This window comes from Sylvia atricapilla, chromosome 1, assembly GCF_009819655.1.
Source record: "Sylvia atricapilla isolate bSylAtr1 chromosome 1, bSylAtr1.pri, whole genome shotgun sequence".
Classification (NCBI taxonomy): Eukaryota; Metazoa; Chordata; class Aves; order Passeriformes; family Sylviidae; genus Sylvia; species Sylvia atricapilla.
The window spans coordinates 16258873-16281722 of record NC_089140.1 but is presented as its reverse complement, the minus strand read 5'-3'; the positions used below and the strand labels follow the sequence as shown (position 1 = coordinate 16281722).

General features: G+C 43.7%; 1 protein-coding gene across 1 annotated transcript; it reads left to right on the top strand.

Moving 5' to 3' along the window:
• Positions 1-7937: 7937 nt before the first annotated feature.
• On the top strand, positions 7938-22645 carry LOC136359248 (phthioceranic/hydroxyphthioceranic acid synthase-like). The gene is made up of 6 exons (XM_066315709.1): positions 7938-8094; positions 8803-8956; positions 9866-10026; positions 12731-12934; positions 13034-13215; positions 17035-22645. Exons 1-6 carry the CDS (start codon positions 7980-7982, stop codon positions 22579-22581), a joined length of 6363 nt encoding a protein of 2120 aa, XP_066171806.1. The 5' UTR covers positions 7938-7979; the 3' UTR covers positions 22582-22645.
• The last annotated feature ends 205 nt before the right edge of the window (positions 22646-22850 follow it).

Below are 22850 nucleotides of genomic sequence, written 5' to 3'. Positions count from 1 at the left end.
GTGATAACAGCCCATGATAACACTTCCATGTGCTGCTAACAACAGCTTTTTTGTGTATCACTTCCCTTTCTCAGGATGAATCACACCAGGTGACTGACACATAGTTTAATTCCAGCTAATAAACTCTTTTACATTATCTTGTCCATGTGCACAATAGTGGGTCAGACATAGCAGGCTTTAAATAGATCTTTGGACTCTGATGAATACACAAGAAGGATATCTCTGGGGATAATGTGAGCATCTGTTCTTTTATCTGAGGAGAGGATGACCTTTCAAATCGCTCCCCATTTTCTTTACTGGAAGGAAATCTTTTACTTCCTTGTCAGGCAAATTTTTTGGCAAACAAACAACTAATTCTGCTCTGTGTTTCTGTACCAAAGGGATATCAGAGAAGTTATCTCCATGTCGAGTTAATCCAATCTCTCCTGGCACATGCTGCTTTATTATGGGTGTGCCTGTTAGAATAATACCTTCTTCTGTTGCTATTGCAAACATGGAAGTCTGCTTGTCTTGCTCTAACTATGCCTGTATATTTTTATCAGTGTGTCGTTTTCATTTTGTGAGCCAGAATGTTGGCAGAGGTGTTGCTAACTGGGTAACTTGCTTTACGTATAATATAGCAGAACTCTCTTGAGAATTTCTGCTTTTCCTAGAATGCTGACGTGTCAGATGGAGACTTCATGTCCTTAGACAAAGATCTTTCTGATCTCTTAGTTTTGACAGCCACATTAAATATTACTTCTTATAAACGAACCAGAGTGCATCATGATCCCACTTTGGTCTTTCCCTGGTACCTTAATTTTTCTTCACCCTTTTCTTTATCCTTGCTGGTCATGTGAATATGGTCCAGGGAAATCACTCCTCTTCAGTTAGCAGTGATCTCAGATTACTAATTGTGAAACAGAGATGTAATGTAAAGGAAGTTGCCTTCCTTTCCATTTACCTATCTTGGATAGGAATTATCCTCTAACTAAAAGAGTGTTTTTCCTTCCTCCTTTCCCAGGACATTCCTCAAATATTCTTTGTGTCCACTTGGAGTGGGAATGCAGTGACTACCTGCACCCAGCCCTCTTCACAGCTTGTTACCAATGAGTGTTTGAGATCACTTGAAAAATCACTGGCAAGAGTATCAGTGAAAGCTAGATTTAATAATAAGTGACAGCACAACAAAGTTCATTGGCAAGGCTCACTCTACTACTTAGAGGACAGTCAAGGCACACTGAGGAAAAAACCAGCAACAAAATAGAGTCAATCAAAACAGAAATGAACTGAGAAATATGTGTGTTTGTGTGTATGTGCTTATGGGTGTGTGTGTTTAGTTGCATATGGAAAGGAATGGAAAGGGCAAGCAAGGTTAAAAAAATACAACCTAAAGCTTAACAGCACTCAAATTTAACAGTTCTTAACTTATAACTTAACCTCAACAATTTAGCAGAGAATAGCACTTAACAGCATTTAACTTAGCTTATAACTTAAACTTACTTGCAGGCCTAACTTACATAGATATTTAAGGTACTTAAACATCTAAGAGAGCAGCATTTCTCCCAGATTTGCTATAATATATGTGTACATGTGTATACTGTACCTGTTGAAGGTACCTGTCGAAAATTCCCCTTGAAGGTAGTGAAATACTCACTTTGGATGCTTTTGCATCTCCTCAATGGGTGAAGAGTTGAGCCTTGAGGAGTCTGGCCCAGGATTTGTTGTTGTTCAGTGATCCTCCAAGTACAGCAGACCTCAGAGTTTGCCGGCTCTGAGAGGCCCTGGTCAGATGGAGGTCACTGGTTGCAGCCCACTGCAGCCCAAAGAGCTCAAAAGGACTCATTTTGGACCACTGTTTGTAGGGTCACAAGAAAGTGGGGTTTAGTCAGAACGTTTCATCCTTGCCACACTTTGAGCTGACACACTTTCTTTGGAAGTGTGAGAACAGGGACATTATGCCATTGAGGCAAGGAAAATAGTTTCCAAGGCTGTTCATGAAAAAAACTGGAGCTAATTAGAAAACAGCAGTTCCTGGGAGCAGACAGTGTTTCTCATAAGATCAAGAGAAGCTGAGCCCAGGTTCTGTTCATCAAGGCCAAGACCTAATGAGCATTTCTGAGATCTCTGTGTGGCCTGAAAAAGGGCAGGCATGCACCACCACAGTGATCCATTGCCTTTGTTGACCAAACCTCCATTAACTGTTTAGGCACTTGGATGCTCATCTCTGATATAAGTAGATCTTTACACAGTCACCATCTAGAGTGGGTGAGCAGTTCTAGGTAAAGAGGCTTCAATTTATGTGTGCAGATTTATTTGAACCCCCCTCACAGTTCTCGTGCCTGTCTGCCACTTCCATAATCTGTTTAGAAGAATAATGTCTTCTAAAGGAGTAATATGACAGTAAAGCAAAAATTCATCAGTCCAGATTCTTCTGGGTCATTCTAAGTTTATAGGATGATAAAACCGAGATTTTAGGGAGAGGCAAATTGCCAGGAACTATTTCACATCCCTTGGCTGTCACACGCATTATTGTGAATGGGCTGAGTTTAAAACAAACCAAATAAACTGAGGAGCAACAAACAAACAAACTCATTCTGCCTGAATAGGGAGGACTGTTAATTGATGTGGAACAGAACCTCAACAGGCAGGCAGGCCAACTCTGTGGACAATGTGCTTACCAGCAGTATACTGCCATTTCTATTTTGAAGGTTCTAAGGGGGGTTTTTGATTCTCCTCCTTTTTTTGGGGGGGGGTGGGGGGGGGGTGGGGCAGGGAAGGTTTGGGGGTTTTTTGTTGCTGGTTTTTTGATCATGCAGGAAAGTATGCAGATGGCAAAGATTAGATTATGATCCTGTATAGGTTAATTTTTTGTGAAATAGGGTAAAGAAGTGCCATTTCATTTGACTCTGAGCTGCTTCTACAGCTTTCATCATCAATCATTAATGGTTTGAACTTATTTCAGTATAATAAGGAAGCGCAAATCAACTATGTTTTCAGGGGCTGTTTTATTTACATGACTTCCTTATAAAGCCAGTGTAATTAAGGTCATAGGCAGTTATAAGTTTAGTATATTTTCCACTTAACTGTATAAACACTAAATGTTATGACTGTATTTTACCTTCAAAAATAAACTGTTTTTAGATAGGCCAGACCTAGATCATTCAGGCATTATATATGGTTTCTTAGTGGTTTTGGAACACAACAGGGATAGTCCTTGTCCTCAGTCTAGCCTCTGTCACACTCATAACCATGTCTTGCTTCAGAAGCAGCCTTCCCCACACACTGGGAGGGAAAATAGCCAAGGAACTTATGTGTCTGTGGAAAGCCATAGGCTTTTTTCTTTTATGGGGTGTACTATATAGAAAAATGCTGGTATGAGATGAAGTCTGAGCCATAAGAAGATTCATGTTTATAAGCAGTGCCAAAAGTCAGACTTCCAGAACTGCTGCATCTCTTGCTTGAAACCCCCTCAGGGTGACTGCCGAGCTACACATACAAAGAGGGAGGCACCAAGATCTTCCCCTTTACTATTTGTCTCAAGGCTGCATGCAGGTTTTACTTACCCCTCTTGTTTCTGTCCAGAGGTCCAAATGGTCTGTGGCAGATCTCTGTGCTGTCAGGCTGAATTAGACTTGTGACCATCTGGGGTTGGTCATTGCTGAGAAATGCTTGTAGAGTCAAGTGCTTGTGTTTCTCACTGTCCTCTTAAGGGTTGTTCGGCAGTGGGAAAGAGGCAGGGAGGGGACACAGCTGGGACACATTGCTGGACCTTGCACTAACAAACCAGCAGGGAGAGGTTGAAGATGTAAAGTTTGGGGACAGCCTTCACTGTAGAAACCATGAGATGATGGAATTCAGGATCTTGCATGGAGGAAGCAAGGCATTAAGCAGAACTGGATCCCTAAAGTATTGGAAAGTTAACTTTGATCTCTTCAAAGACCTATTAAGGGGAATCCCACGGCTTAGGGCTTTTAAACAGAAGGGCTTCCACAAGTACCACAGCATCAAAAGGGAGATTGTGGACAATGTTGGGTCACTGCTGAATCAGAAGGGTGTTCTGGTGACAGAAGACACAGAGAAGGCAGAATTGCTGAAAGCCTTCTTTTGCTCAGTCTTTACTGCTGAGAATGGCCCTCAGGAGTCCCAGAACTTGGAGGTGAGAGAAGCCTGGAGAAAGTAAGACTTCCCCTTGGTCTTAGAGGGTGTTGAGATCCGGTTATTAAAACTATTAGGTTATTAAAACTCCCCAAATTAGGGTGTGAATGAGACTGTGAGGTGAGAGTACATAGTGATGCAGGGTCCCCAGGCAGGGGCAAAGGAGCACTGCTTTATTCCAAAACTCTGGCCTTTTTAAACAATTAGCCAGTTATCAGATACATAGTTTTTAGTCATAACAAACATAATTCAACCAATCACCCTACACCATGATGTGAAGATGGAATGGTTACATAGCTTGTTTTTCTACCTCGAATTCAGCTGAGTCACTTTCCCATAGCCCTTTTCTGCTTAGCCAAAGTAGCAGGCCTGATCCATGAATTTACAAGGTCTTCCCTTTGTAAGATTTTGCCTATATGCAACATATGCAACATGAATTTCTCATATATACCTATATGAGACCGTATGCTAAAGTCAACAATATGGGTTTTATTTGATACTAAATATGAGAAAGAAAGAGAGAGAGAGAGAGAGAGAGAGAGAGAGAGAGAGAGACAAAGGAGTAGATAAGAGGTGGGGGGACAGAAAGTGACAGAGACAGAATAAAGAAAATATCACCATTTGTGGATCACAACGATGTTCCATTGATCCACTCCAGCTGTTCTTCTTGGCGGTGAAGGTGCTCCCCAAAAGCGTAGAATCTGATGGGTTAATATACACTCAGGCTAGGTAGGAAGACCCAGCAACCTCCCCTGGGGGCAGGGGGGCATTGCCATTGTCTCCTACAACAGGCTCTGGATTTGTTGCATCACCCTGGGGAGCACTTCGGGGAATCTTTGATGGATTAAGGCACCCCCCTCACCTGCCTCTCCCTTGAATATCCTGTGGATGTGGACTGTGGGCTTGAGGGTTCCACAGCCGGCCCAGTTTGTGTAAGGGAGGACAAATGTTTGCTGCCTCTGACTAGAGGTTACCCCTGAAACCTCCTTCCCCACGCATTTTGGGGGACAGTCTGTGTAAACCTGGCTTCTGTGGGCTGTGGTCTACCCCACCCCAAACCCAGCCAGGGAAGAATCTCAGCACAGCTGCAGAGTTTGTTTCTCATTCTTTTCCTTGTTTCCTTGCAATAGATGCAAAAGATAAATTCCCTTTATCTAATCTCAGCAGTTTGATTTTCAGTCCAAGGTTCCAGTCAGATATTCTTTAGGGAGGGATGGGCTTCAATGGCTTCTTTATCACTTTTGCTATAATGAGGAAAACATTTTATCAGTGTTTGAGGGATGAACTATTTTAGTCTCTAATATACACCCTGTGAATCAAACTTATTACTTATGTAATAAGTAATTTATTACAATGAGTAAATTACTTATTTCTGATTACATAAGTAATAATAAACATTATAACATTCATAAAGCATTATAATAATAATAAACATAAATAACATTACTTATTACTTATTGTAATAAAGGGTTCTTTTCCAGCTATCTTCTTCAGTATATGGGTTGTTCACAGAGCTGGTGAAGAAAGATGATAGGAGAAAAGATAAAAACAGCTGAAGCATCTAATCATACAGCATCCAATAGTTCAAAATGTAAATTCAATTGTAGTCATCAACCCATTTCTTATTCCTCAGTGCCCTTACCCCCATGAATCCTAGGAATCAGTGGGTTGGTTTTTTTAATGGGTAGTAGGTGTGAGGGATATCACAATATTGTGTCTCTTAGGTGTTGGGTCAGCATGTTCTGAAATTAGTTATAGGATTTTAGAGCTTTATCCCTCCTGGTTTAGGAAGGGGAATTCAATAATTTTCCATGTAACATTTGCTTGTGTTTTGTTAAGATTCTTTAGTTCACTAATTAGTAACTCTGAAAAGTTTAGCTAAATCCTAAAACTTCTAAAGCTTTCTGAGGCAGAACTAGGAAGGTTTGTTTTCACAATGCCTCCAATAAAAAGATCAAACTTTAAATACTTGTTCATATTTATTGATATTAAGAGCAAACCAAACGGAATTGTTACTTTAAAGAGAGACACTTTTAAATCATATTCTTAAGATCATAAAATTTTACTGGGCTATTTCATGATGATCAAAACACTGGAACACCTCTCCTATGAAGACAAACTGAGAGAGCTTGAGTTATTCAGCCTGGAGAAAGAGGGCTCTAGGAAAATCATATAGCAGCCTGCCAGTACCTATGGGGCCCTATAAGAAAGATGGAGGGGGACTTTTTAGAAGGTCATGTGGTGATAGGACAAGGGGAATGGCTTTAAACTGAAAGAGAATAGGCATAGATTAGGTATTAGGATGAAATTCTTTACAAGTCACACAGAGAATTTGTGGATACTCCCTCCCTGGAAGTAATAAAGGTCAGATTGTATGGGGTTTTGAGCAACCTGGTCTAGTGTAATATGCACTCCCCATGGCAATGGGGCTGAATGTAGAGGATCTTTAAGGTCCCTTACAATGCAAATTCTCTGAAAAAATTCTCTGAATCTATGGCTTGTTAAAACATAACTTCAGTTTATTGTTTTCTGACTGTAGGATGATGGACTGTAGGATGATCTTGTCCTCGCTGACTCCAAAAATTTACAACTTCAGGGAAGTAGTTTGCTTTGACCTTAAGTCAGGTCACAGAGCAATCACATTTGCATTTTCCCCATGATGCAGCATACGCATTTCAATAAAAAATCACACAGAATCCTACATAAATGCCTTCCACAGACACCTTATTTCTCCACCTTACCGGGATGATATAAGGTTCCTATTTCTCCACCTCACTGGGATGATATAAGGTAAAGAGCTACATAGATCACAGCATAGCTCTGGAGATGCCAAAGAAATGTTTGATGCTGTGATTGGAAGGTCCTTAATTTTCTATTATTTGCTATTTAAATGCTAACTTAGGAAAATGCTTAAAAGTATGTCTGTGATAAAAGTATTTTGTTGGGCTTTGCAGCTTTAGTGTAGCAGTTACATTAAAATAAGAAATCACAGAAATCATAGTTGTGAAAGAATTTAGAGGGAACAATTTTTGTGTCAATTTGGAATTTAAATTATTGGCAAAATAGAGTTTACTCCTAGAAAGCCAGATTCTGGTCTCCTTATTTTTTTGCTAGGTGGCTTTTTAACTTTTTCTTTCTTAGCAAATGCAACCTAGAAGTAAAATTTTCAAAGTATGAATCTAAGCAGTTATTCCTAATTTTACCTTTCAAAGCAAACCTCCAAGAAATGATAGCTCTCAGTGATGTGTGGGGTTGTGAAACAGCCTCATCTCTGCTTCACTGCTGTCAGTCAGTGACTGAGAAAGCCTCTCTGGGACCTGCTGTGTTATACCTGAGATGAGAATGTCTCCCCACAAAACCTTTCTAGAGGAATGTTCTCCTCTTTGTGTGTAGAAGGAAGGCCAGGAGGACTACAAGGCTTGGAGGTGGGCCATCCTAGTGAGTTCTACTTAGTTCAGTTGAACTGATTTTCATCTGACAAGTTCCTTTCCCAGAATCAAGGAAAATGAAATCATCTGTCAATTCTATCCTGGAGTATTTAAATTGAGCCCAAAGAGAATTCTTGTCTTTGCCATGTAATTGGTTGAAAAGATTCAGCTTTTGTCAGCAGAGGTTAAACAGTAAAAAGGATGTGCCTGTGCATGAGAGAGCTTGGGGATTTGAGTGAGGAATTTCCTCTAAAAGTAGAGATGAGGAAGAATATGGTACAGCTCTGGTCACTTGTGGGCAGTGTCATTTGTCATCACAACCAACTGCAGACGATTCCAGATTAACTAAGTTTTGAACAGGTTTTTGTGCTTGTGGAAAGTTCACCTTTTAGCCTAGTATTTATGCAATGGTAAATGCATAATTGCTGGACTGGAGTGACACTACTTCTGTCTTGTGCAGCCGAGGAGATGGAGATTGAGACTGCAGATGAAGTTGCTATTGTTGGAATAGGATGCAACTTTCCCGGAGGTAAGTTTGGGAGAAAAGCAAAGCAGGCTGTGAGTGTGAAAAGCAGAGTCTTTTATTAATGTTGAAATGGAGGAAACCAACCTGTTTGTCCCTTTGTTGAATTGGTTGCTTTGCTGCTTGTGGGATCTTTTTGAAAGGTGATGTTGTGGTAGAAACCACTTGGCTTGAATTTGTTTGCAGACAGACGGACCCTTAGACAAAGGAAGCTGCAGTGCTGGCTGTGGGCAGGGCATTGAGCTGCACATGGAACTCATACAAATGAGCTGGATGGGTGTGGGATGATTTGAACTTTCTGTGTGTTCACTGGCTGGCTGATTGTGCATTGTTACAGGACTTTGCATCCATAGGGAGAGGAGCAGACATTCTCATCAGTAATGCCTGTAATATAAACAGGTTGGGTTTCCCTAAAAGAAAACTTTCTGCTTTGTTGCAGTAGGTAGAGTAGGTGCAGTGAGAGGGTAGGGAAATGCAGAGAAAAAGTGGTTAAGGATTTTGTGAGGTTCCTTTGCTTTTAGACAAGCAGTGAGGGAATCAGTCATGCTTTTTCCTTTTCTTGTACCAAAGAATGATCACTTCTTTTGGTTCCAAGTCTGCTTGAGCAGCTTGGATGTACATGTGGGTGCTCCTTGTAGCTGATTGTACATTTCTGAGTCTGCATGGGGAGGGAGAGTGCATCATTTAATCTGTTTTAAAAACTTTGTACAACAGGAGATGGAATTGAAAATTTCTGGAAAGTCCTGGAGGAAGGCAAAAATTGCACCGTAGAAATCCCCCCTGAGCGATTTAATGCCAAGGAGTGGTATGATGCAGATGGTAACAAGCCGGGAAAAATATGTACAACACGAGCTGCTCTTCTCAATGAGTGAGTCTGCTACCCTGCTGCATCACTGATTTTTGTAGTACTTAGACTATGGGTACAGCTGCTCAGGGGCTGTGATAGTGTGAAGAATAGCAAATTACCAGCAGGGTCAAAAGAAGTGTCTTTTATTGGAATTCCACGCGCACCTTAAATCCTCAGGCTGTAGAGCTTCAGTCAAAGGATTAGCTGACATGCCCAGAAGAAATCTTATTGTGTCCTGAGATTTGTAGTTGGCAGGGTTGATCCATAGGACCCAGAATTAATTTAGTGCTTAGTCCCATGTTAGATATTGAATCCCGCTCTGAAATCTGGAAATTATAGAAGGCCATATAAATCTGATCTTGGAACACAAGATTAAAGTTGGACCTGGACTTTTCTAAGTATGGGCCCATTTTGAAGATGCTTTTAAACACAAACACACCCATACGCACACAGAAAGCATTTTGAATGTATTATAAGAGAAGCATGGGTATCCCTTGAAATCACTTGAACTAATCCTCTACTTTTTGGTTTTAAATTGTAAAGCATTGGTCTGCATTGGCTAAAAACAATGTAGAAAACACTATTTGTTTATAACTTATTGGCTATGGCCACATGGCAGAGGTAGTCTCATTCTGCACATTTCATGATCTGAGAATTCCAGTTGGTAGTCATGCAATAACCATGAGAATAAAAATGGGTAGGAGTGGGTTCTTGCCTCTGAAATGTACAATCCTTGATAAAATGACACATTTTGTGTGTCATCTTTGGCTTACAAACATTTTCTTCTGAATTTCATTAATGGGAACTGTGGTCTAAACCCCAGTTAGTGCTCTCCTTTTCATGAAGTTGCAAAAAAAGTTTACTCTGAGTCTAGAAGTAAATGTATCTTACATTCATATGTCCTATCCTATTCTGGCCTGTGTATTTCAGATTTAATTCATTTGACAACCACCTGTTTGGGATTAATAACATGGAAGCCGAACGTATGGATCCACAACAGAAATTACTGATAGAGTGCACATATAAAGCCCTGGAGGATGCAGGAGTTCCTGTAGAATCTGTCAGTGGCACCAAAACAGGTGTTTTTATTGGTAAGATGAAAATTTCATGGCAGAGAAAGTGTGTTTGAACCTCACAAAGTTTGGAGCAATCCTTCATAACCTTTCAATATGTCATCTAGCACGGATCTAGGCTGGATCTAGACTGGAGATCTAAGCAACTGTGCCATGGCACTACTGGTTACTTTTGGTAAGATTTACCAGGCTACTCTAGAAGTTCATGGTACAATTCTTGTATCTCTTTTTGGTGCTCTTCTTTCTGTGTTCAGGCACTGACTTGAAGCAGGAAACAGTTAAAACTGTGTTCCTAACCCAACCCTTCTTGGGAAAGATACTCCCAAGCCAAGCTGTGATGTTTCACCCTTAAGGGGAAGGGAACGCCTAAGAGGAGTAATTTCTCTGGTCTGCAGGAAAAGTTTTAATAGCAAACACACACTTGGCATGGAAATTGGAATGTTGGTTCCTGACCTGCTCTATCACCAATGGCAGTGGGTTGTGGATAAAGTTGTAGTATGGAAGAAAGGAGAGAAAGGAAGAGGTTAAATAAAGAAAGGGAGAGAGAAAGAGGAAAGGAGATCACCAGTCTTGGTTCCAGTGTTTGTCTGGCCAATGACATGTCCAGTGTCCTGATGGCACTGCGTACCCTATGTGGAGATACCTTTTCACAGATAGGTTTCCCTGCCCTGAAGACAGGTTTCTGTCTTTCTATGCAAATTAGTTATCATGTCTAGTCCCTTCTTTCTGGAGGTCTTCATTCTTGGGTGGTCTTGATCCTGCCCCTCCCCAGACTGTCTGCCCTGATGCTGTCTTTCATTTGTTGATGGGGGCAGAGTGGTCTAAATGTGGCCCAGCGGAAAAGGACCTGGTGATATTGGTGGACAGCAGCTGACCATGAGCCAGCGTGTGCCCAGGTGGCCAAGAAGACCAGTGGCATCCTGGCCTGGATCAGCAATAGTGTGACCACAGGAGCAGGGCAGTGATCTTTCCGCTGTATATGACACTAGTGAGGCCACAAGTTGAGTTCTGTGTCCCCTTCTGGACCTCTCAGTTCAGGAAGGACATTGAGGTCCTGGAGTAAGTCCAGTGAAAGGCAGCAGAAGGGTCGGTAGCACAAGTCCTGTGAGAAGCAGCTGAGAGGGCTGGTGGTGTTTAGCCTGAGAAGAAGAGGCTCAGGGGTGATTTTATTGCTCTCTACAATATTCTGAAGGGAGGGTGTAGTGATATGGGGATCAACCTCTTTCACAGGCAGCTGGAAACAGGATGAGAGGATATGGCCTCAGGCTATTCCAGGGGAGGTTAAATTGGACATTGGGGAGAAATATTTTACTGAAAGGGTGATTGATATTGAAATCAGTTGTGCAGAGAGCTGGTGGAGTTACCATCCCTGGAGGTGTTTGGGGCAAGACTGGACATGGCTTTTAGTGCCATGCTCTAGTCGATATGGTGGTGTTTCACCATACAGTGGACTCAGTGATCTCAGCAGTCTTTTGCAATTTAATTGATTCTTTGATTCTGTAATTGTGTCTCTGTGGAGCACAACAAGGATGTTTATCCCAGAGAAGTGCTACCCTACCTTCTCATGATCCCATCTCATCTTGGTTTTTTTAACAATTCTTGGTTATTGCTGACAAGCCTTGGTCGGCTCCATGGCTATCTGGCAATCAGTGTTTGACACGTACAGATTAGCCCCTTATCTTGTGGAATTCTACACAGGCCTGCACTTTACCCCCAGGATACTGGTTTCCAGTATTACTTTGGTTAAGGTATTCTGGGGGTTAATATCCTTTTTAAATCAGCAGAAATTCTCCTTGTGGATGTTAGAGTGGGACACTTGTCCCACTGCCTTTGTCAGTATCACAAAAGTTACGGAGGAGATATCAGATGCTGTTGAAAGATATTTAAAAGCAGATACTGGAGTAACAGCACATTATTGCTGGTGTAATCTGTCTTTTTAAAAAGGAGTTTTCTGGGCGAGTTTGGCTGATGTACTTATAGGGGAAATGTTTTAGATTACCTTTTAGCCTTTGTGATGGTCTTCTTCCACTGAGGACACTATCCTTGTTCTATGAATAGAACTACTGCACTTTCCACACATGCTCATGGACTTGGGGATCCACAATATTTCGAGCATAGTGTTCCCAGAAAGAGGACACAACTGCTCTCACAGGCCCTGTTCTTCTTTACTATTTCTTACTGGTTGTGAGTGTGAAAAAAATGATAAATACAAAGTATTGGATGTAGTTTGTGCTATGACCTTTAACTTGGTACATCTGAGGAACTGAAGCTAATGTCTTGTAAATTAATGTCTGAACTACCTTCCTTGTAACTTTTTGATAAATATTCTCATAGCTAAACTAAAACAACCTGAGTCTCAAAACTGTATCTCAGTCTCAGACTGAGATACAGGGGTCTAAGCAGACTACCGACATCTTAGCTGCATCCTATAATGAGCTAAGCCATCAGGGAAGGCCATTTCCTGGGCAGATAGTAATTTCCTGTCATTTCACAGTCAGATAGAAATTTCCACTGTCAGGTATGTTTACGCAGGTTAGGTGCAATGGAAATTGCTGTAGCTTTTGCCTTTGACTTGTGTTGGAGCAAAGCTTCAAGACAGGAGCACTGATGCCACGTGGTTTTGTCTTAACATTGAAAACCAAACCACACCATCAGGTTTTGGACTCTGCATGCCTATTGTTGCCTTGGGTTAACTCGACATAACATATCTGATGTTTTCCAGGTCTCATGAATCGAGACTACGAAGTCATAACCAGCAGAGCAGTGAGTGAAATGAATCATTATGATGGTACTGGAGCAGCAATGAGCATTGCTGCCAACAGGGTCTCTTTCACATTTAATCTGACTGGACCATCTCTGACTGTTGACACTGCGTGTTCATCTTTTCTTTTTGCTCTGCACTACGCCTTGCGAGCCATTAAATCAGGTAATGGGACAGAAGAGGTGCTGGACAATGAAATCAGGATTGCTACTGTTTCTACCACCAGGGCCATCTCAACTTGAGTATGTTTCTGTTTGACTCCAGGAGACTGTGAGGCAGCAATCTGTGGTGGGGTGAACTGCATCATCAATCCCTGCACCTTTGTATCCCTCAGTAAAGCCAAAATGATCTCTCCAGAGGGAATAAGCAAGCCCTTCTCCAAAAAAGCAGATGGTTATGGAAGGGGAGAAGGCTGTGGTGTTGTTTTCCTCAAACCACTGAAAAAGGTAAGATTGCTTGTGAAGCAGCCTGAAATAAGACTGGTTGCTTGCCTGAATTGTTTTATCTTCAGCTCTAATAATGTCTATTCCTGAGAGGTTTTTCCAATTCAAATTTAAGATTAAAGCATTTCTTAAGCATTTGTGCACTTCCTCTAGCATAGGAAAAGGATCCCACATTTAAAAGCGAGCATCATGTTCTGGTTGTTCTTGGCTTTGTTGTGGTGTTTTGTTGTCTTCTCTACAGAGAAAGTGTGACATCACCACAAAATCAGTCAGGTAGGGAGGGGCCACAGTGAATTTTCTGGTCAAAAGTCCTTGCTCAAGTTGGGTTGTCTTAGATCGAGTTGTACAGGATGGTGTCCAGATGTTTCTTGACACATTCTGTTTCCAGTGAGGGAGAATCCAATCGCTTTCTGAGCAACCTGTTCTAGTGCTTGGTGCTTGGTCACCTGCACACTGAAGAAATTCTTCCTCATATTCAGGTGTGACTTCCTGCGCATCAGTTTCAACCCATTGCCTCTTGTTCTGTTTCTCAGCACCAACCAAGAGCCTCTGACACCCTCCCTTCAGATCCTGACAAACACTGATGAGACCCCTTCTGTCATCTCTTCTCAAGGCTTAACAGGCCCAGCTCCCTCAGCCTTTCCTCCTAAGGGAGATGTTCCAATCCCTTAATCATCTTTGTAGCTCTCCTCTGGACTCACTCCATTAGCTTCATCTCTTTCTTGAGAGCAGCCCAGAACTGGACACAGCACTCCTGATGTGCACTCCTGATTTGGCCTCACCAGGGCTGAGTAGTGGGGCAGGATCACATCCCTCAACCTGTTGGCAATGCTTTTCCTAATACAGCCAAGGATCCCATCTGCCTTCTTGGACCCCAGTGCACACTGCTGGCTCGTGGACAACTTGTTGTCCTCCAGGATCCCCATGTCCTTCTCCACAGAGCTGCTTTGCAGCAGGCTGACCCCCCAACCTGTCCTGCTGTAGGGGGTTATTCCTCCCCAGGTGCAGGATCCTGCACTTGCCCTTGTTGAATTTCAGTCAGCTCTTCTCTGTCCATCTCTCCAACCTGTTGAGGTCCCTCTGAAGGGCTCCACAGCCCTCTGGGGTATTGGCCACTCCTCCCAGCTTTGTGCTGACAGTGAACTTGCTGAGGAGGGCTCTGCCCCTTCATCCAAGCCTTGATGAATAAGCTAAACAGTATGGGCCCAGGGGATACCGGTAGTGACAGGCCTCCAACTAGACCCTGTGCCACTGATTATCACCCTCTGGGATCTGGCATTCAGCCAGTTCTCAATCCACGTCTCTGTCCACTCATCTAGTCCATACTTCCTGAGTTTTTCTATGAGAATGCTGTGAGACACAGTGACAAAAGCCTTGATAAAATTGAGGTGGACAATATCCACTCCTCCCCCCTCATTCATCCAGGCTGTTCTTTCATCACAGAAATCAATCCAGTTGGTCAAACATGATTTACCTTTAAGGAATCTATGCTGACCACTCTTGATCACCTTATCTTCCTTGTGGATAGAGATGGCCTCCAGAATGAGATGCTCCATCACCTTTCCAGGGGTTGAGGAGAAGCTGAGTGATTGTTAGTTCCTTGGTCCTCCTTCCTACCCTTTTTAAAGACTGGGGTGACATTTGGTTTCTTTCAGTCCTCAGGCATGTCTCATGATCGCCACAACCTTTTAAAGATGATTGTGAGCAGCCTTGCTGTGTTGTTTCCCTACTCTCTCAGACCTTGTGGATGCATCCTGTCAGGGGCCCTGGACTTGAGGATGTTTGTTTGTTTAGGTGTTCTCTGACCCAATCCTACTTGAGCAAGGGAAGGTCTTCCTTTAAGCATCCCTTTATCCTGGTCTCCTGGGTCAGAAATCCCTAAGGGCTGGTCATGTCATTAAAGACAGGTGCAAAGAAGACATTAATAACATTGCCTTCTCTGCATCCTCTGTTTCCATGATTCCCTCTCCATTTACTAATGGACCCATATTATCCTTAATTTTCCTTTTGTTGTGATGGGTTTGAAAAAGCCCTTTTTGTTGTCTTGAAAATCCTTGGCCAGATTTAATTCCAGATGGGTCTTGGCCTTTCTAGTCTCATTTCTGCTTACTCTGATAACCTCTCTACATTCACTCTGAGTGGCCTGATCTTGCTTCCATCTCCTGTATATTTCTGGCTTATATTTGAGTAATGACAGGAGTTCTTTATTCATCCACAGGGGTTTGTTGCACCCTTTATCTGCTTTCTCTCTTATTGGGATGCACTGTCCTTGAGCCTGTAGGAAGTGAGCCTTGAAAGTCCACCAAATTTCTTGGACCCCTCTTCCCTTCAGAGCCTTCTCCCATGGGATTCTTCTCTAAAGATGCTAAAGTTAGCTCCCCTGGAGTCCCTGTTTGAAATCTTGCTCTCTGTCCTGCTACCTCTTCCTTCAATACTGAACTCTACAATCTCATGGTCACTGCAGCCAGGGCTGCCCAACCATCATATGTCCAACGAGGCCTTCCCTGTTTATTAGTATAAGGTTGGGCAGCCGAACATTCCCTGTGGGATCCTCCACTACCTGTGACAGGAAGAAGTCACCAGTGCTTTCCAGGAACCTCCTGCACTGCTTGTGCTTTGCTGTTTTACCTCTCCAGGAGATGACAGGGTAGTTAAAGCCCCCCAGGGACCAGGGCCTGTGGCTGTGGGGCTGCTTCCAGCTGCCTGTAGAATGCCTCATCCAGTCGCTCCTGATCAGGCAGCCTGTAGGAAACACCCACAGTGGTGTCACCCTTACTGGCCCACCCTTTTATCCTCACCAAGGCAGAGCTCAGTACACTCCAAGTGTTACCTCACATTGAGGGTAACTCCAACACTGCACCTTCCTGGTCTGTCTCCCCTGAACAGCCTGTGGCCCTTCATGACAACATTCCAGTCACAGGAGCTATCCCACCATGTCCATAATTGCAATGGGATCAAAGCCCAGTGGCTGCATGGTGACCTCTAGTTCCTCCTGTTTGTTCCCCAAACAGTGTGCATTGGGGTACAGCACTTAGTAGAAGTCTTTGATGGTGACAATATCCCATTGAGGGTGTGAAGGGATGTCCCACAGTCCTGTCTAGTGGTGGTGGTTTTGACTGCTGATGCTTGATCAAGGTATTCCCTCATAAGCCTTCTTTTGGTACTAAGGTGTTTCCCTGATATTTGCCTGTTAGCTTCTATTATCTCAGGAGCCCTTGGCTTGTCAATAAGACTGCTGGTGTGCTCCAGTGTGGCTGATACATCTCAGAGTCAACTGCAGAGGGGCCTGAGAAGTACCCTATCCTGCTAACTTTTCCATACTATCCCCTTGTTTGCTAGGGACAAGCCTGATATTACCACCCCCACCATCATAACCAGTTCCTTACTCAGAGAGGTGAGCCCCATCTGATGCCAGCATGCTTGGCTCTGCAAAGGCTGTACCATTGTTAAAACCCCCAAAATCTTGGTGGTGACACCAGCTGCAGAGCCATGTCTTAGTAGACTCAACCCGTCTGTTTCTTTCTGTACGGATGCTTTCAAGTATTGCTGTTTTCAATATTTTTTGTTCAATATTGCTACTTTGAACTGGAAGTATGGAGAAGAAAATAACATGTGCCTCAGGTTTCCTTAGCAAACATCCCAAATGCAAAATCTTTCTAGATCACACTCAGACTGTTTGCTGCCATTACCTCACCCTGCTACATGGAGGTTAAGTAAGGGGTAGTAGTCTGTGGGTGGCATTAGGCTTGGAAGGTTCTTGGTGACTTCTTTAACCACAGACTGCTAGTATTATTAAGGAAAATTTAACTTTTTATGGAACAGGCAAAGGAAGACTACAGCAAAATCTGGGGTGTGATAAACATCAGTGCAGTCAATCAGAATGGCAGGTCCATGACTCCAATCACGAGACCCTCTCAAATAGAGCAAGAGAAGTTACTGCGCAGCATTTATGAAAGTCATGTTGATCCCTCAGTTGTGCAGTACATTGAAGCCCATGGCACAGGAACTGCTGCTGGAGATCCTACTGAAGCTGAGAGCCTGGGCAGTGTCATTAGCAAGAACAGGTCTTCCCAAGTTTCCATTCTGAAAATTGGTTCAGTGAAAGGAAATATTGGACACACTGAATCAGCTGCTGGAGCAGCTGGGTTAATCAAAGTGCTCCTGATGATGCATCATGGAAAGATCGTTCCATCCTTGCATTACTCAAAGGAGATGAGCAGCATCGATACAGAGAAATTAAATCTTGCTGTTGCTACAGCTGTGGAGCCCTGGGAAGAATCCAGTGAGTATGGAAGAGTAGCTGGCATCAACTGCTTTGGATTTGGAGGAACCAATGCTCATGTTGTAGTCAGGCAGGTGAAGCAGCCAGAGCCTCTTCCTGCCTTTAAGAAGCCCCTGGAATTAGTTCTGCTGTCAGCAGCATCCCCTAAGTCCCTTCAGATGACAATGGCCAATACAGCTGAGCAGATGAGCACAAGGAGTTCTGTAACTCTCCCAAGCCTGGCCTATACCTCCGCCTGCAGAAGAAGCCATGCCAGCTACAGGTATCGAAAAGCATTTGTCACAAATTCCCTCCAACACTTGCAGCAAGAGCTTAAGTTGGCAGCAAGCACAGAACCTGCCATGTCCAAAGTGGACCCACAGCTGGTGTTTGTGTTCTGTGGCAATGGCGTAACGCTGAAAGAGTTCAGTGAGTCACTGCTGAGCTCAGAGCCGGTGTTCAGAGACAAGTGTAAGGAGATAGAAGACCTTTTTCAGCAGCACGCTGCCATCAGCTTCCTGCCAGCAAGAAATCGTAGCCCAAAGGACTTGTTGAATCCAGAGGTTTCCCAGCCCTTGCTGTTTGCCCTGCAGGTTGCTGTGGCTTCCCTCCTGAAGCACTGGGGTGTTAAGCCCGTTGCTGTTGTTGGCCACTCGGTGGGGGAAGTTGCTGCGGCACATATTGCTGGGTACCTTTCCCTGGCAGATGCAGTCAAAGTGATTTATCACCGGAGCAGGCTGCAGGCAAAGACTGGCAGTGGCAGAATGCTGGTGGTTGGAAACATCCCTGTTGAAGAGATTGCTGAACGCCTGCACCCCTACTCAGGAAAGGTGTGCATTGCTGCTTTCAACAGCCCCATTTCCTGCACCTTGTCTGGGAGCATAGATGCTGTGGAAGCTGTCCAGAGAGAGTTAGCTGAAGCTTTCAGGCAGAGGAACATCTTTCTTCATGTTTTAAATGTTCCAGCTGCATACCATAGCCCCAGCATGGATATGATACTTGGGGAGCTGGTGGAGCAGATAGAGCCTTTAGAAAAGCAGAAGGGGGAAATAGAAGTGATTTCGACACTGACTGGGGTGGCTGCATCTGAAAATGACTTTACTCAGGGCAAATTCTGGGCGCGACACACTCGCGAGCCTGTTGCTTTCTCACAAGCCATCCAAACTGCAGCCAGCGGCAGGGAAAACGTGGTGTTTGTGGAAATAAGTCCTCACCGAGCACTGCAGCGAAGCATAAAAGAAACGCTAGGAAAAGACACAAAGGTGCTGTCCTCTTTGCAAACGGATGCAGAATATCAGACACTCTTCACCCTGGTAGGAAATCTGTTTGAACTGGGATTCAATCCCCACTGGCAGCACTTTTATAATGGGTATCAAAGTGTTCCTTTGGCCATTCCACAGTATCAATTTGATCGCCAAAAACTCATGGATTATCTGGATACCCATCAACAAACAAGTCAAAGAGGTGTCAGTGCCAGTCATGCTTTGATTTATGGTATAAACAGCGACAATGTGGAGTTTGGCTGTCTGGTGTCCCAGGACACAACACCGTACTTATATGAGCACAAGAACAATGGGGTGGCCTTAGTCCCTGGTGCTTTCTATGTGGAGCTTGGTCTAGCCTCTGTGATGAGCAACTCAAGACCTAAAGTGCCTTTGAGCTCTTGCCAGCTAAGTATCAGTTTTTCTGCACCGTGTGTTCTTACACAGAGTTCCCAAGTGCTAAATATCAAGCTAAATCCACAAGAAGCCATGACAACCTTTGAGGTGCTCTCTTCCTCCAATGTGGTTTATGCTGCTGGCCAAGTGGCAAAGGGGCTTGAAGGTGTGGTGGAAGAAAGCAGCATCTCCTTCCCAGCCATCTATCGAAGATGCAGGTCAGTGATTAGCAGAGAGGAGGTTTATGAAGCACTGTCTCAGGTTGGCTTTCAGTATGGCTCCGTATTCAGGCAGCTCAGTGATGTTCATTATTGCCAGGAGCTAAAGGAAGCAATAACAAGCATAAAGGTGAATGAGGAGACCGTCAGAGACATGTACAGCTGCTGCATCCACCCAGTGCTGCTCGACTGTTTTCTGCAGATGACTGCTGTCCTGACCTCAAGGACAGCACAGTCCAGAGCAGGTTTCCCTTCAGGGATAGGCAGCCTGGTGGTGCTCCGCCCGCTGGAGGAGGAAATGATGATATACATGAGAATGAGCAAATCCACTGGGAACTGCCTTGAGGTCTGTGGATGCTTTGTGGACAAACACGGCTCGGTTTTGGCTGAGCTCAAGCGCGTTGCCATCACTTTCATGAAGGAAGTGTCTTCCAGAGACAATGAGTTCCTGTTTGAAAACAAGTGGAAAGAAGTCTCTCTTTCACAGACGATTGGACATCTTGGGTTTAAGCCCAGAGTCCTTGTGTTTGCAGACAAATTTGGGATAGCTGAGCAGCTCAAAAAATACTTGCATCCCGCTTCAAGATATATTGTGTATGACAGCTGGGAAGGCGATACACAGAATAAAATGAGAGCAGAGGTTAAGGATTATGATGAAATCCTCTTCCTGTGGGGAATTCAAAAGTTAAATGAAGATTTCCCAACAAAAGCGGTAGATCAGTTGGCAAAGTGCTGCGAAGCTTATCGCCAGGTAGTGGTGGCCCTAAGAGAGAAGACATCGCGCTGCTCCATCAGAGTGATCACCTACAGAACAACAGAGAGATATGTGGACCACGTTAACTGTGGGTTTGCACTGTATGGCATGACCAGAACTTGCATCGTTGAAGTTCCAGAAATCACATTTCAGTTGATTGACCTCAGCTCCTCCACTTCCCTGGACATCTCAGTGTTAGCAGATGTTCTTGTCAAATACAAAGGTGGGGACTATCCAGAAGTTTGCATCAGCCAGGGAAGACTTTATGTGTCTGAAATCAGACGCACACCTTTTGTAGATGCAGATTACATCCAACCCATAAGATCGCTCCAGAAATCACAACCTTTCACATTGTACACTTCTGATCCATATGCAGTGAAAGATTTGTCTGGAGAATTATCCACCAGCGCTGCTACTGAGCTTGACAAACACAGTGTTGAAATTCAAGTGGATAAAATTTGTCTGCATTCAGAAGATTATTTTCCCATTAGTGTTTCTAGCTGCAACTTTGGGAATACACTCTATTGGAACTCACAAGCAGGAGACAAACACAGGCTTCTAGGCCTTGATTTCAGTGGCACAGTCACTGCAACAGGCACTGATGTGAAGAAAGTGAAAGTGGGAGATCATGTGGTTTCATGTTATCCCACTGCTGCATCATCCAGAGTTCAGATTCCAGGAACAGTTTGTTTCAATACAAAAAAATTCCTGTTCTTCCAGAATGTTCCTTGTATGTCATACTTCATCATTGCATGGGAAATCTTCACTCAGAGGTTACCCAAGCGGAACCATGGCAGAACATTGGGTATTATTACTACAGAGCCATCATCAGTTTTGTGCCATGTTCTTTCTGCAGCAGCACGAGAGTTGGGTTGGAGAACAGTCCTTGCAAAACCCACTCCTGACATGTTTCAACATATCAACCTGTGCAATGCCCTTGTTATTCTTCCTCTAGTCAACAGACTGTCTTGGGAGGATCTGTCCCAAATGCACTTTCTTAAAGATGTGGTGATCATGTGTGGCAATCAACAGTCTGAATGTATCCAGAATGTCAGTGAAATTGATCATGAAAACATCAGCTTTCATATCCTCACCATTGCCAGCCTTTTCCGGAAAGCACCTCTAAAGGAATTGCAGAAGACCGTACATGCCTGGATCAGTTCCATGGATACAAAACAGTTTCGACATCTCTCAGGTTCTGTTTTTCAGCAAACTGAGAACTTTGAAGGGCTAAACCCTGTGACATCCTATTTCGCCTGCACTTCTGTGCCCCTTGCTGTTCTGAGCAGGCAGAAGGACATGAGTGTGCTTTCAGACATCCCCTTGTACGAGCCCCAGAAGCAGCTGTTTAAGCAGAATGCAGTTTATGTAGTAGCTGGGGGGCTCACTGGACTTGGCTTTGAAACAGTGAAATTCATAGCTGAGAATGGAGGAGGGTGTATTGCAATACTCTCCAGGAGAATTCCCAGCAGTGAGAAGCAAGAAGAGATGAAGGCTTTGCAGCAGCGGTACAAAGGGAGCAAAGTGGTGTCTGTGCAGTGTGATGTGACTTCGACCAGTGATGTTGAGAAAGCTTTCCGGTCCATTGCCAACACCTTTGTGGGGAGTCCGATCAAAGGGGTATTCCAAAGTGCTGTGGCTTTACATGATGGCCACCTTGAAGTCCTGAAGCTGCCTGACTTTCATAAAGTGCTGAGCCCAAAAGTAGCAGGGACCCTAAACCTTCACTGGGCTACCAGAGGCCAGGAGCTTGACTACTTTGTGTGCTACTCGTCTGTCACTTCCTTTCTGGGCAATGCCACCCAGACAAACTATGCAGCTGCAAACTCTTTCCTGGACGTCTTCTGCCTCTACAGGAGGAACTGTGGCCTTTCAGGCCAGGCCATTAACTGGGGTGCTTTGAACCTTGGCATTCTGCTCAATCAAAACCACATTCAGAGCATTCTGGAATCCAAGGGCATAGACATTCTGCAAGTGCATGAAATTCATGACTATCTCAGGAAGACCTTACTTATAAACAACCCGCAGCAAGCTGTTGTCAAACTGAACTTTCAAACCTTGAAACATCATGTTTTTACTCAGATTATTTCTCTCAACAGTCGCTTCCTATCCCTTATGTCAGAAGATTTCAGGAACAAGATTGAAGCCTCTGAGGGAACTGAAGTGCCAGAGACTGCCTTTCTCAAATCTGAGGACTACATCACCTCACTGGTGTGTGACCTCACAGGAGTGAACGCAGATGAATTAACCATGAACACGCCACTTTCATCCTTGGGCATTGACTCTATGTTAGCTATGACAATTCAGAACCGTGTCTTTCAGCAGCGGAAGGTGGACATACCCCTTGTGAAACTGCTTGATCCTCACACAACTCTGTCAAGTTTAGTGGTAGTTTTAGAAGAAACAAGCAGTGCAAATGGAACAGCTGAAAAGAAGAATACTTTGGTTGAAAGTGCAGAAAATGGGAGTCGGCTGTAAGAGTCTTCCCAATCAGGAATTGTGTAACTTCGACAATACTCAGACCCTTTGCAGCATTTCAGAGTATATCTGTCATTGCAGGCAGGGCAGAACACCTGGTAGTTCTGAATGCACTCTTCTGCACTGACTCAAAAAAACCCACACCAGCTTCTTTTGCCATTATTCTGCTAGGTGTTTTAATTTCAGTAAATTGTTTGACTTGTTACTGTTTGTACCTCTACATTATGAGTATACATGTAAAGCAGGATAAGATTGTTTTGGCACTATTG